The 13,116-nt window shown below is 41.5% G+C and overlaps 1 protein-coding gene and 1 long non-coding RNA gene across 2 annotated transcripts; one reads left to right on the top strand and one right to left on the bottom strand.

Annotated features, from left to right (window-relative positions):
• Positions 1-2,820: 2,820 nt before the first annotated feature.
• LOC120684875 (probable 2-oxoglutarate-dependent dioxygenase SLC1) lies at positions 2,821-8,554 on the bottom strand. The gene is made up of 4 exons (XM_039966741.1): positions 8,170-8,554; positions 7,886-8,136; positions 6,884-7,208; positions 2,821-3,381 (listed from the first exon to the last, which is right to left on the bottom strand). Exons 1-4 carry the CDS (start codon positions 8,542-8,544, stop codon positions 3,133-3,135), a joined length of 1,200 nt encoding a protein of 399 aa, XP_039822675.1. The 5' UTR covers positions 8,545-8,554; the 3' UTR covers positions 2,821-3,132.
• Positions 8,555-10,411: 1,857 nt separating this feature from the next.
• LOC120686066 lies at positions 10,412-12,729 on the top strand. Its single transcript, XR_005679947.1, has 5 exons — positions 10,412-10,670; positions 10,799-10,898; positions 11,464-11,960; positions 12,065-12,186; positions 12,543-12,729. It is a non-coding gene; the product is annotated as an uncharacterized LOC120686066 (long non-coding RNA).
• Positions 12,730-13,116: the final 387 nt, after the last annotated feature.

The following is a 13,116-nucleotide window of genomic DNA, read 5'->3' as shown; positions in this document are numbered from 1 at the left end:
GTGAACTTGGGCACCCTGATATCCACATGACGCTTCTCTGTTGGCAAATGTTGTTCTAGGAATGACCGTTCAGCAAAAAATTTCTTACTTAGTTCGAAGGCAAAATAGTCAAAATCGTCACTGAACTATGGGTCTCGACTCAATTTGATCTTAGAACTATGAAAACATCCAATTTAGTTCCTGAACTATCCTAATTGACCCAACTTCATCCTTGAATGTGACGTGCTATGCCACGTAGGCTACTCTAGTCACCGCTCAGTCAGTTTGGAATATTAAATGTCCCTTTTACGCTCTATCTATAGCGCAAGCTTAACACATGCAGCTTTCAGTCTGCATAGAGCCACTCCCTCCTCCTGTCATTGATGACCGGAGCTATCTAGGAGGGGCGACGAACTTGTTAGAGAGGGAGCAGTCGGCTCGATAAGGAACTTCTGTTTGCTGATAAGGAAGTTTAATGACTTTAAATCCCTCATGGGCAGCGCAAAAAAGTCAAGCTCTGTCGTATTCCCCAAAAGAGACATCAACACAAGTTCCATCCAGGCAGCAGAACTTTTGCGCGGCAGTGCTCCTTATATCAGCCCGATGAAGCCATCTTCCCCAAAAATACAGTATGCTGCCAAGAACAAGTCCTGTATTCTCGTCAAATGACACATCAGGTTGAAAGCAAGTAACTGTATATTTCGTGGACTCTGACCCACGAACTAATTTGCTTCACAGCGGCTTCTGGCTTCAAAAATCAATATAACAGAAAATGTATAAATTTCAGAACTAATAATCTCAAAAGATAAATCATGGAAATTACAACATACATCACAGCATTGCGGTTTGCTACGCGCGAACACATTTTGAACAATTCCTAATTTCCTATAATGATTTTGCCATACATCAATAGCATAGCTATCACACCCGGTTTTTAAAACAAAACCGAATGCATAACTATATGTATGTTAAGAATAAGTTTTATAAATATACTAACATCAAAATGGAATAATGAGCAACAATGTCAGGTAAAAGAGACAACAACTAAAAGACTATCAGAGATACACAACTTTATCTTGAAAATGACGGCTCCACACTTCACAGACAACTTTCTCTTCTGAGCAACATCTTCAGAAAACTTCGCAATGCAACAACTTTCTCTTCTGAGCAATATTGTTATAGCAAGGGTGAGCACATGTCATACTCAACAAGTATATTGGAAAATAAATGTCATGAAAGGCTTAAAGCAAGTGTAAATGGCTGGCTGAATGAAGCTGTAAGCATTTTAATTAACAATTGAACATTAGCAGCCAAATTACTAATTATGTATAAGTCATCCCACATTTATGAAAGAGAAATATATGTTTGAAAAAGAAATAATTTGAAATATTTAAATAATTGAATTAAAATAATGGTTTCCATTAAGTAGAAGAGATCAGTTGATGATCCGATGCACCCAGTAACAAGCAGTTAGAAGAGGTAGAAAATTTGAAGAAGGCAACAGAGGAAACTAATGATTTTGGTCTATGTATAACTCGTGTTCTTTACCTTGGTTATAAATGGTTGTAATCTCTTCTTTGGGTGTGAATTGTACCTTATGTCTTTAGGACGATGTATCTGGTAACTCGTAAACATTTTGATGGTGATTAAAAATGATCTATGGCGATGAAAATAGGCCTGGAAAAATTGCTTGCGCTTGAATTTGTTTTATTGCTGTGATGATATATGAGCTGAAAAATAGGCTATAGAATATTTTGTGACGAACCAAAATTTGTCACAAAAATGCTGCCATGTCAGCTCCACATCATTGACACATCAAAAATGACGTTTTTATTGATCTTTAATGACAAAAAATCGGTGTCATAATTTAGTGACGATAGAATAATCGTCATAAGATTTATGACGAAAAAATATGTTTTCGTCGCAGAAGACTTTTTATGACATGGTATAGGCGATGAATCAATTTTCATCACGTAAATGTCACCGATTATGGAAGACGACGAAAATACTACTTTCAGTGACATAAATGAAACGTCACAGAAGTCCATGTGTGTTGTAGTGATTGTAACATTTATGAGTTATTGTCGCAACTGGATATCGTGGCAATATATACTATTGCAACAAAAATCTTCCGTTACACTAGTGCTTGATTGCATCGAACCTACGTTGTTGCAAAACTAGTTATAGCAATGCTCGCTCTGGTTAGCGCTACGACCATGGTTGTTGCTTCAACAACACATTGCCACGCTGAACGTGATTGCAACACGCCTCAATTATCGTAACTGAACACAATCTGATGCAATAGGCTATTGCCACTCAGGTATAAGCAACCCATAAGTCTCTCCCAACGATCCCAATTTTGTTGTGTTTCCTCGATATTCAATCGAAAATGGGCTTATTGCGATGATTTTTGGGAATTGGGTTACAAGATTTTTCTGGTAGTGATTGCATCTCTTGATGTATGACTCGTTTTTGTTTGGATCTTTTTTGACTTAACAATATAAGTAAAGCAAACATGCATTCTTTTCTCCTACACTGAGCTTCACATAAGCCTGATTAGATGGTAGGAGAAAAGAAGGCAACAACTTTGCCTTGGTGAGGATATGAAAGAAAAGAAGTGATTCAAGAGAATAATTTGTGGAGCAAGTTGAAATTTGAGAGTTGTAAATTGTAAAATGAAATTTTGTGAAACTATAATAATCTTTCTTTTGTATATGAAACTAGAATCTAACCATATATGGATACTGTGCACCAACAAACTGATGAAGTTGACACTCGAGAAATATCATATAATTAGATTTTATTTATGGAACCGGCATTGCATACCATACATTGCTTCTCTTTAGGTACTATAAATACTGATACAGTCCAAGTAGTAAGCCCAGCATGTTGATACTACTACCCCTTGCCATCGAAACACCAACGTACATACTGCTAGAATCAACCTCTGAGTGCATTAGCATTGCTATATACTCCTTCAGTTCCAAATTGTTGGTCGTTTTGGCAAATTTAGATACATAATTTTTTCCATGCAATTAGATAAACACTATGTCTAGATATATGGTAAAAATTGTATAGCCAGATTTGCCAAAATAACCTACAATTTTGAATAGAGCGAGAAGTATTAGCTATTGTCATTATTTGTTGAGTGGATCAGCATGCTATCTTCCTAGATTTGAGGAAGCTTTTGTTCTTGCCCTCGCCCGATGCAAGAAAGGAAAGGAACGTGGCATAGTCGGTGTCCATGTACCGCCGAGGGTTTCCCTCATCGACCAGTTCCGCTGCCGGTCCAATAACTCGCTCCACGGGCACGCTGTGGAAGGAAGCCGCTGAGATGCGTGGGCGGGTCAAGTTCACCTGCACCCGGTGGAGCTTGCTCTTGTACCGCCCATTGCTGTAGATCTGAATGTATGCAGCACATCATTAAGCTGAGTAATATATAATTCAACAGCGAAAGCTTTCTTATATTGAATTAGAAGAATAGAGGGATATATATGATGCCACCTCTTTGAGTCTCCAAATAACTATAGGTTTGGGACGTGTATAGTCACGTTTAGATTCATCAAGAATTGTAGTTTCAAAATATTGCACATTGCTATATTTTGGATCTGTTTCGTACTGTTATTCTATATCTTTTCTCAACTTCTCTACTTTTCTCTACTATTTCTAAAGCGAGCAATGATTCTTTAGTCCGTCAATTGGAACCCTAATCAGAAGTCGGGTGACCTTATGTTGAGTTAAGAGTCCGAGACTATTCAGAATTAGCATTTGGCAAATAAAATAGAAAAAGTCTAAAGTCCTCGACGGACACGTGTTATGTTATTATAAAATACATATGGTATATAATATAGGGGGGCACTATTTAGAGAGCTGGGTGTTGGATTATTATTCAGCGCCCCCCCACCCACACTAGCCCTCAACCCGAAACCGGAAAATGGAATCTCAAAACCAGAAAATTCTTTGTTGAACCAAAAAAACCCATAAATAGGGATTTGAAACCGGAAAATGGAATCCCGAAACCAGAAAATTCTTTGTTCAACTGGAAAAACACATGAACAAAGATTTGAAACCCAAAAATGTAATCCCGAAACCGGAAAATTCTTTATTCAACCGAAAAAACACATGAACAGGGATTTGAAACCGGAAAATAGAATCTCAAAATCGAAAACTTGTAATCCTAACCGGAAATAAAAGAACATGACACACCTCTATTCAGGGATCTGGAACCAGAAAATGTATTTCTCAGACCAGAAAATTGTGACTTACCTAGAAAATTACTCGAGATAGGCTGAAACAGGAAAACAAAGATTCAATTACCGTAAACGTGTTATTGTAACCGAAAAATTAAAATTTGTAACAAGAAAATTATGAATATCAAGCATGTTGGCCTACATAAGAATTCCATTTGCCGCGGAAAGAGTATCGGTCATGGTCGGAAAAATCAAATTTTCTAAACAGAAAATTATGAATATATCAAGCACGGTTGGGTGTGGGATCACATTGAGGCTAGATAAATTATTTAAATTGTCAACAAGGGTAGAAGAATGTTGACCCTTTTGCAACATGAAAACAAAATAAGGTGGAAATAAATGATTATTTGTCAAGGTTCCTGTTGATGTCTTCTAATGCCTCAGTTTATTTCTCGTAGGTTTGTTTGGACTTGGCCGTCGACTTTAGGAGCTTCATTTTTCGGTTGCAAAATGAATGGCCATGACTCAGCTAAATTTTCCGGTCATATAGAATAATTAAATTTTCCGGTCACATAGAATAATTTCCGGTTTGAACCTCCTAATTTTCCGGTTGCGGAATGGATGAGCTAAATTTTCCGGTCACACAGAATAATTTCCATTTTGAACCTCCTAATTTTCCGGTTGCGGAATGGATGCTTATCTTTTTCCGGTTTAAAGAAGAATTTTCCGGTTTTGGGATCACATTTTTCCGGTTTCGGTGTTGGGGGAGGGGCGCTAAATAACTTATTCAGCACCCAGGGTGCTAAATAGAGAATGTAATATAATATATATGTATATATTTATATGCCAATTAATATATTTATATTTATATAGCTTCCCATAGCAACACACGGACATAGTCTCTTCCTTTTCTAAAGCAAGGATTGATTCTTTGGTCCGTGAATTAGAGTCCTAACAATTGAAATCTTATATTGAGTTAAGGGTACTAGTTCATCTTCATACCGGTACTTTTCGAGTGGATAGAACCTATGAATGTACCACCCAGTACCTAGGCTAGACATAGGTACTGTTTGGTGACCTTTAGGTACCGGTTGGTAACACCAACCGGTACCTATGTCTAGCCTTGGGTACCGAGTGGTGTGATACCAACCGGCCGGTACCTAAGGGTCCTTCACGAGTTGCTTTAAAGGAAAATATCTCTCTTCCTATCACAAGTGTTGTGTAGGTGAGATGGTAAAGGATGTACGCGCTAGGCAAGAGGTCATGGGTTCAAATCCCAGCTATCACACGCTCGCGTAAATCCCAAATTTAATATTTTTTCTTTAACGAGAGCCTTAGGCACCGGTTGTTTTACCCAAGGGCCTCACCACCCGGCACAATAAGGCTATTTTCTAGTAGTGAATATCGCCTGATCTATATATACCTAGACCTCAGCATCCTCTTTCTTACTCTAGGTCTCTCAAAGATGTTGCTGACACTATCAGCAGTATCACACGCTCGCATAAATCCCAAATTTAATATTTTTCTTTAACGAGAGCCTTAGGCACCGGTTGTTTTACCCAAGGGCCTCACTACCCGGTACAATAAAGCTATTTTCTAGTAGTGAATATTGCCTGATCTATATATACCTAGACCTCGGCATCCCCTTTCTTACCCTGGATCTCTCAAAGACGTTGCTGACACTATCAGCAGGTCTCATTTGGATGTACTTAAATTTCATGTGATTGGACTTCTGGAAGCGTGAGAGAATAAGACCAAGAGTATCTGTCGTTCAGGTTGTTTCCGATTGGGGATGAAAGTAAGGAGTCAGCAAGATAGCTGTACTTTCGGCTGATTTCTTCCCTATGACAATGATCCCCATGGCCTGGTTGGGTGGATGGACCAGGCTGAGCAAACAACGTCTTAAATGGAGGCACATTAGATTTTTGCTGTCATTCTCAAACCTCAACTTAAAAATTGAGTTCTGAAGATGCGACAACAACTAATCTTGGATAAGCTATGGTGTATGATGCTTAGCTAGACAGCTCACTGTTTTGACTTTGTCAGTGCGTAGGATAGCTACTTCATCATCAACATTTTGTCGCAACCATTAACCAAACACAGTGTCTTACACGATAATCATTTATGTTTTGAGTGCCTTTTTTTCCTTAGGAATACGGAATATATGATTGAAAATTGTCTAAGCATAATACATGGAGTGAAATAAAAAGAAAAGCTATTGCTGTAGTGACGGTGGCTGCCCCTGTTTTGGGCTATATTGTTATGTGATGACGATGTTATTACTATTAATAATAAGCCTACACCCTTTATACACTAAAATTTCAAGGGCATGTACTGGTAATTCTGGAGATTGTTGCTGAAGTACACAGTGAGAGGATATTGTGCATGCATATCATCCTATATGGAGGTTGCGGGTCATGACTACGAAATCATTAAACCTGCTCTAAGCTAGCTAGATTAGCTGTGCAGACAGCTCTTATCCTTAGAAATTGCCGACGATGATCTGCGCATATTATTTCCTTCTGCATTATTTGTCTATTAGCTCATGGTGGATGCACTTGTCGTCTCTAGTGTAGCTATATATATATGTTCCAGGTCGGCACAAAAGTCAAAGTTAAAAACGCGACAGCTACAGGTCGTGTACTTTGAGTTTTGAAGTAATTGTAGCTCTAAACAATTGACTATAGCTTCCAGCAAAGTGCCAATGCTCTGACCTCAAGGTGGTCGCCGACGTTGACGACGAAAGATCCTGGGACTGGATCGACGGTGAGCCAGCGGCCTTGGTGCATGACCTGGAGGCCCTCGACGTGGTCCTGCAGCAGGAGCGTGAAGAGGCTGTAGTCCGAGTGCGGCGGCAGCCCCAGCGTGAGCTCCGGCTGTGGGCATGCCGGATAGCAATTAAGCATAATCTGAGAGTACCCCGCCTTAAGTTCCCGCAGCAGGCTGCGGCAGTAGGCGATGCCCAAAGCCTCCAGTGCCGCCTCCATGATCTCCATGAACAACTGATGGTTCGCCATGGCGTACCTGGCTGTCACTTCCCTACATGTGGGCTACCCATCAGTAAGATATTAAATTGTGTGAAAAAGCCTTAATTAATTTTAAAATATATGTCGTGTTGGTTTTGTACTCCCTCGGTCCCAGTATATAAGGCGCAACCAAATTTTGTTCAAAGACCAACGAACGTATTTAATTTTCTCTATCAACACTAATATTACTGCATTGATGTTGTGTGTCTGGAGAGAGAGAGCTCCTTATATTATGACTCGAGTAAAGAGCGGTTACGCCTTATATATTAGGACCGAGGGAGTAATGTAACTTTATTTTTTAGGAGATATTATGAATTCTTATTGCCAGTTGTTGGCCGGTAATTGGCAGCATCGAAGGATTTGTAGCCTCCATTTTTTGGGATATAAACACAAACATTTTCCAGCACTTTTTGCATGAATGGGATCCAACTAATACAACGAGGACTGAAGAAAAATAATGTTGCTACATGATGCCAGCAAGATGGATGACCAAGATTGACGCAAGGAAATTAGCACACAAATGCATAATCAACTACCTTAGAATAATTTGTGGTGCTGCGACATCTTGAATACATATCCTGAAGTTATGATTGACGATAGATTCCATTGAATTTTTAATCTTAACCAAAACTCTACACAGATCTGAATGGACCAATACCTAGCCAGCTAGTTGGAAGAGTAAGTGTGTACCTGAGGTCAGCCGGCTCGTCGGGCCACGACGCGACGGCAGCGTGGAGCGGCTGGCAGGAGGCGAGCTTGAGGAAGTCCCGCCAGAAGAGCACGGCGTCCTTGGCCTGGTTGAAGCTGGTGCCGTACCTCACCGGCGCCCGCACGTCCGCCGACAGGTACCGCGCCCGCCGCGGCAGCGGGAGCTCGAAGAACCGCCGCGCCACGTCCAGCAGCCCGGCGATCACCTCGCGCTCCACCCCATGGTTCACCACCTGTTCACACACGCTCAGCTAGGCATGGCAGGCAGGCAGAGCCCTGTGTGGTGTACTGGCCTGAAAGAATCCGTAGTCGCGGCACGCGGCGTCGAGCGTCCCGATCGCGGCGGCGCGCTGGCAGGGGTCGCGCAGGCGCGCGAGGTCGACGACGGGGAGCTTCAACCGGCCGGACACATCGCCGGGGCGCTCAGAGACCGGCAGGACATACCTGTCCGGCAACCTGGTAAATCCACGGTCGCTGAGGTGGCTCACGCCTTTAATCAGGCAGTACGAGCCATCCTCCTCGCTATTGCCATCGTCACCACCACCTCCGGCGTCACTGACCATGTCGAACATGGGTGCCACTTTCGCAGCTTCTCTCTCGGCGTCTCGATCCAGTTGCCGGTCATCGGCAATAGACGCCATCGTGGGGGAAAGGAGGGTAGAGGAGGCAACAGAGGACTTCCGGATAGGTGTCTGATAGCATCTCGTTGACATGCTCTATCTGTTGTTTATATATATATATATATATATATATATATATATATATATATATATATATATATATGTATATATATATATATATGTATATATATATATATATATGTATATATATATATATATGTATATATATATATATATGTATATATATATATATATATATGTATATATATATATATATATGTGTGTGTGTGTGTGAATGTGTCTTGGTAGCAATCCTCAATGGAATAACTTGCTTCGTAGCACCGGGACAGCTATTGCTATTCTATACATTAATATTGCCACGTCAACCCAGTCGTCATGTGATGCCACGTGGGTGCTTATGCGTGCACCTTGAGCTGGTCACTCGGTTAATTCTGTACACAAGTGTTGCACGGCTCATCCACCACTCTTGGCAAGCAAAAACATCCAACCCCACGTGAAAATGAAGATAATAATAAGATTGACGATGTCATAATATGTCTCTCTCCTTCGACTGGCATGTCGACAACCATCGAGAAACACTACTTAAAAAAAGCACTTTTAGGGGCGGGAAAAATGTATTTTTATAGGTGGGTGCGATGTCCGCCCCCAGTTCTCACAGCTAAAAATGTTAATTTTAGGAGTGGATCATAGCGTGACCTGCTCCTAGAAATTGATTTCTAGAGACCAGTCATTACAATCTCTAGTTCTCGCAGCAAAAAATATTATTTTTAGATCGTAAACAATTAAGAGAAGAGATCAAATCATCATTCTTCTTAGTCAAGGTGTCACAAGAATTGCAAGAATTTAGCGCACAAGATTTTCAATAAGCAATTCCAGATTTCAACCTAGCAATGGAGCATTTTATCTTTTCATTTTTTCAACGCAAAGCATTACAAAACTCTATATTTCTCATGTTTTCCTTATCACATACATCAGACCGATTGCATAGAGAAAAAATGCATTTAGCGAGCATACCTTGACTCTTCTCTTTTAGCCCGCGATAAAACTCGTCCATCGTCATCTCGCCATCCTCATAGTCATCAAGAAGATCCATCACCATCTCCACTTCTCGATCCATCTTGAGCTCTGATCTCCTTCCTGAGAACAAAGACATAGCACAAGAAGATCTTGGCTTTAATAGCTTAAAGCACCGGTCAGAATTCTCTATCTCTACTATTAAAAAGAGAGTAAGGGTGACGTTTTGTTTTGTCGTTCCCCCTCGACCGATCGCGCACCTGCCGCTTCATCGTTCGGCCTCGGGCTAATCACCGTCGTCTGATCGCGCCGAGGTCGTCCGGCCCAAGGATCTCGCCCGTCCACTCAATCGCCCTCCCTCTGGCACCGCCGCGGCGCCCTCCACCTCCCGACGCTCAGCCCCTCATCTAAAGCTGCTAATGGTTCGGTGTCAAACCGGTTTTGTTGGTTTGGACTTCAGCTGGTTCATCATTGGTTTGGTTTAAATAAGCTGGTCCTAGAAAATGGTTTGGTTCAGTTTGGTTTACCAGTGAGAATGGTTTGGACAGGTTTGGATTGAGTTGAAATGGTTGTGGTCAATCCAATACACTATGACTGTCATTAAGGTAATCTCGATCGTGTGGCCCTTACCACTGTCCCGACCGGCCACCGATGTCCTTATCTTCTAGGAAGAAGTGCTGCTTGCAGGGTAGTTTGGTTTGGAACCATTTGAGGATATGGGTTAATAGACATGTGGTTTGGTTTGGCTTGGATCCCCTTGGCGGCGGACTCGTTTGGGGTGGATTAGTAGGATATGTAATTAGTGTTACGGGGTGGGGTGGTTTTGGTTCAGTTTTTGAACCATTAGCAGCTTCATCACGCCTTCCCCCTCCTCGCTCCCCCTTACACCGCCGCCAACCTCCCCTCGTGCCGCCGTAGCCCCCGAGCCGGTCCGCACCGCCGCCGTCGCGTCGTCGCGCCATCACCACCCCGCCGCCATGATGTGTCCAATGTTTGCCGCTGCGATCAGGTTGGGGAATTTGTGGTTAGGGTTTCGGATAGCTTAAGAAGCTTGCGTCCTGCGCCCTCCCGAGCTCCAGCAGCTCTGCGGCCTCAACATCCAAGAGTACCAGGTGCCCTCGCGCCCCCCAGATCCCGCAATTTGCCCTCCCATTTTTCATCCGGCTTCGTGGAATTTATTGGTCCTTTCCTGGAGGTTGGGGCTTACGGATTAGGGATTGTGGATTGTGTTATTCTGCAGGGCGCGGAGATACGGGACCAATGTGCCCAGAGGCGCGGCGGCTGGGTCCGCGCAAGAGGTCAAGGACGCCTTGAAGAACGCATTCCCCAGCGAGAAAGAGGTGACGATGCCACAGCTTCCTTATCCTTTGTTATTTCATTTTATTCACTCCGTGGATGCAAAATTCCAGCCGCCAATGGATAGGGTCTGTCGATCTGACAGTCATTGGAATGTAGTTTATTTCAAGTTTATACTGAGCAGGCGGTGCATCGATATTCGATAGCAATCTATGATAATTGATATTTTTTTTATGACGGCTTTATGGAACTTTCCGGTGATTAAGGGGCTATTTTTAAGGGGATGCCCATAGTTGGTTGGGGTAAATAGTACTCGGCATAGATCAGTTACAGTTATATCAGTATATTCATGCAAATGGAGTCATGGCACAACCTAGGTGCCTTGAGTAATCTTAGATACTGCTTGTGCTCACAGCTATATGCTATCTTTCTAACGTATGAAGCACGCATGCTTCTTATGAAATAGTTAGGTAATATTCTTAATTTTGAGTAGCAGTACAAATTTATAGAGCTCAGCGTCTACTATCTTGTTTTAATCTGAGAGAAAATTAGGCATTTCATAATATGCAGTTTAGCCACATTTTCATACCCAGGATATTTTCATTGCAGAAAGGAAATTTAGCACAATCAGATATTGGTGAGACGCACTGAATTGTGTACATGGAGAGTACGTCATTTATTTCTGGGGCTTTATCTGTTGAGGCTGTGTACTAAATGCCATCACACTTACCCTAATTATCAGTAAGTCAGCTTCTTGGCATTGCATGTTTACACTACAAAATCAGTGGCCCAAGCTAATACGGTAATACCCCTTCTTTCCCCCAGTGATATTGGTTACTTCTGTTATAAGGTGATTGCATGACATTGGACATAGCCAATTAACTTCTGTTTTACTCCTTTCTCAAAAGAAGTCCCCATTTATCTGCAAGCTATTAACACTGCAAAGTGCCAAAGATATCATGACAATTACTGATACACTGAATTCTTAGGTCGCAGTGACACCAATGCTTTGCTCCAAGCCCAGACAGCAACATGAGCCCAGCCCCTTGACTATTGTTAGTTTGACTCATCGAGGATCATGAGATTGCCATGCCCAAGTTCTCAAGGTACAGATTGTATTATTTTCAACATCTATTTATAAATATTTTGTTGACTAATGGTTCTCAGATTGGATAATTAAAAGATACTACAAATTTTGGATGTGTTTCAGGTTAGACAGGGCCGGGATTGATCAAGGGTGATAAGGATTAGATGTTCGCATTGCGGTGGTTCTGGTGCACCACCAATCATCCCTGAATTGTTGCTTTCATCTGAAACCAAATTCACTTTAAGGTAATTGTGGTGTCATGTTGGTGCACTTCTTTGTGATTACTGACTACTAAAGCCATATGATTACCCTCACTCATGGATGCACGGTGGCACAGTATGTATTTTGGTTGCTCACTCTATATTGTGCTTCGTTTTATACTATGTTAGTGATTTCATATGAACCTACTGTGTATTTACTTTTTTTTGCGAGCATCGGTTGAGCTCTGCACTTCACTCAAACTAATGAATATATAAGTTTAACCAATAATAAAAAGAAAATCTTTCATATTCTTTCTTATCATTTTCACAAAGTATAATATTTTCTAGGATTTTTTTCCTGTATAAACAACTTAATGTTGCTAACATTTTGTACCTATCAGATTGTGGGACCTGCTATCTCTGGTTGAGCTGTGTCCAGAAACTGAAGATTCATCCATATTAGATTGTAAGGGCATTGACTTTGTATATTTTGTATGCGATAACCTTGAGTTTTTTTTAGATGTTTTCCATGCATATTTGGTATGCTATAAAATATATATATTTCATGTGTGCATGCACATGCCTCAATTGCTACATGTAACTACAAGTATTTTTATTTTATATAATAAAGATTGATTCTAATAGGAGAAAGTTGTTTTTCTGCCCGTAGCAACGCATGGGCACAAACCTAGTAGTGAAAAATGAGCTCAAATTGTGAAAACCGAATCGACAAGCAAAAGAGTCTTCCCTGTTGTCGCCCTGTGGATCACAGATACGGCTTAAGGCAAGGATTGATCCCAACTGGCTCTGATACTAATTGAAGGATCGGACAGGCGACCAGTAGGGAGAGTGAATGAGAGCCTTTAAAATTTTTCCAAGAAGATAAGGCCTATGTCCCGAATTCAACCCAACGCACCTCTCTTCTAACTGCCAAGGCGACACAAGACAATAAGTGACGAATTCACCGTAAAAACG

This window comes from Panicum virgatum, chromosome 8N (assembly GCF_016808335.1).
Source record: "Panicum virgatum strain AP13 chromosome 8N, P.virgatum_v5, whole genome shotgun sequence".
In the NCBI taxonomy this organism is placed as follows: domain Eukaryota; kingdom Viridiplantae; phylum Streptophyta; class Magnoliopsida; order Poales; family Poaceae; genus Panicum; species Panicum virgatum.
This window is presented reverse-complemented; position numbering and strand designations above follow the sequence as displayed.

Excerpts from the sequence above, each read along its gene's own strand:
- LOC120684875 (XM_039966741.1), bottom strand. The coding sequence starts at position 8,544 with ATGGCGTCTATTGCCGATGACCGGCAACTGGATCGAGACGCCGAGAGA. Across the intron at positions 7,209-7,885 it reads GACGAGCCGGCTGACCTCAG|GGAAGTGACAGCCAGGTACG; the intron begins GTACACACTTAC and ends GCCCACATGTAG. Across the intron at positions 3,382-6,883 it reads ACGTCGGCGACCACCTTGAG|ATCTACAGCAATGGGCGGTA; the intron begins GTCAGAGCATTG and ends GCATACATTCAG.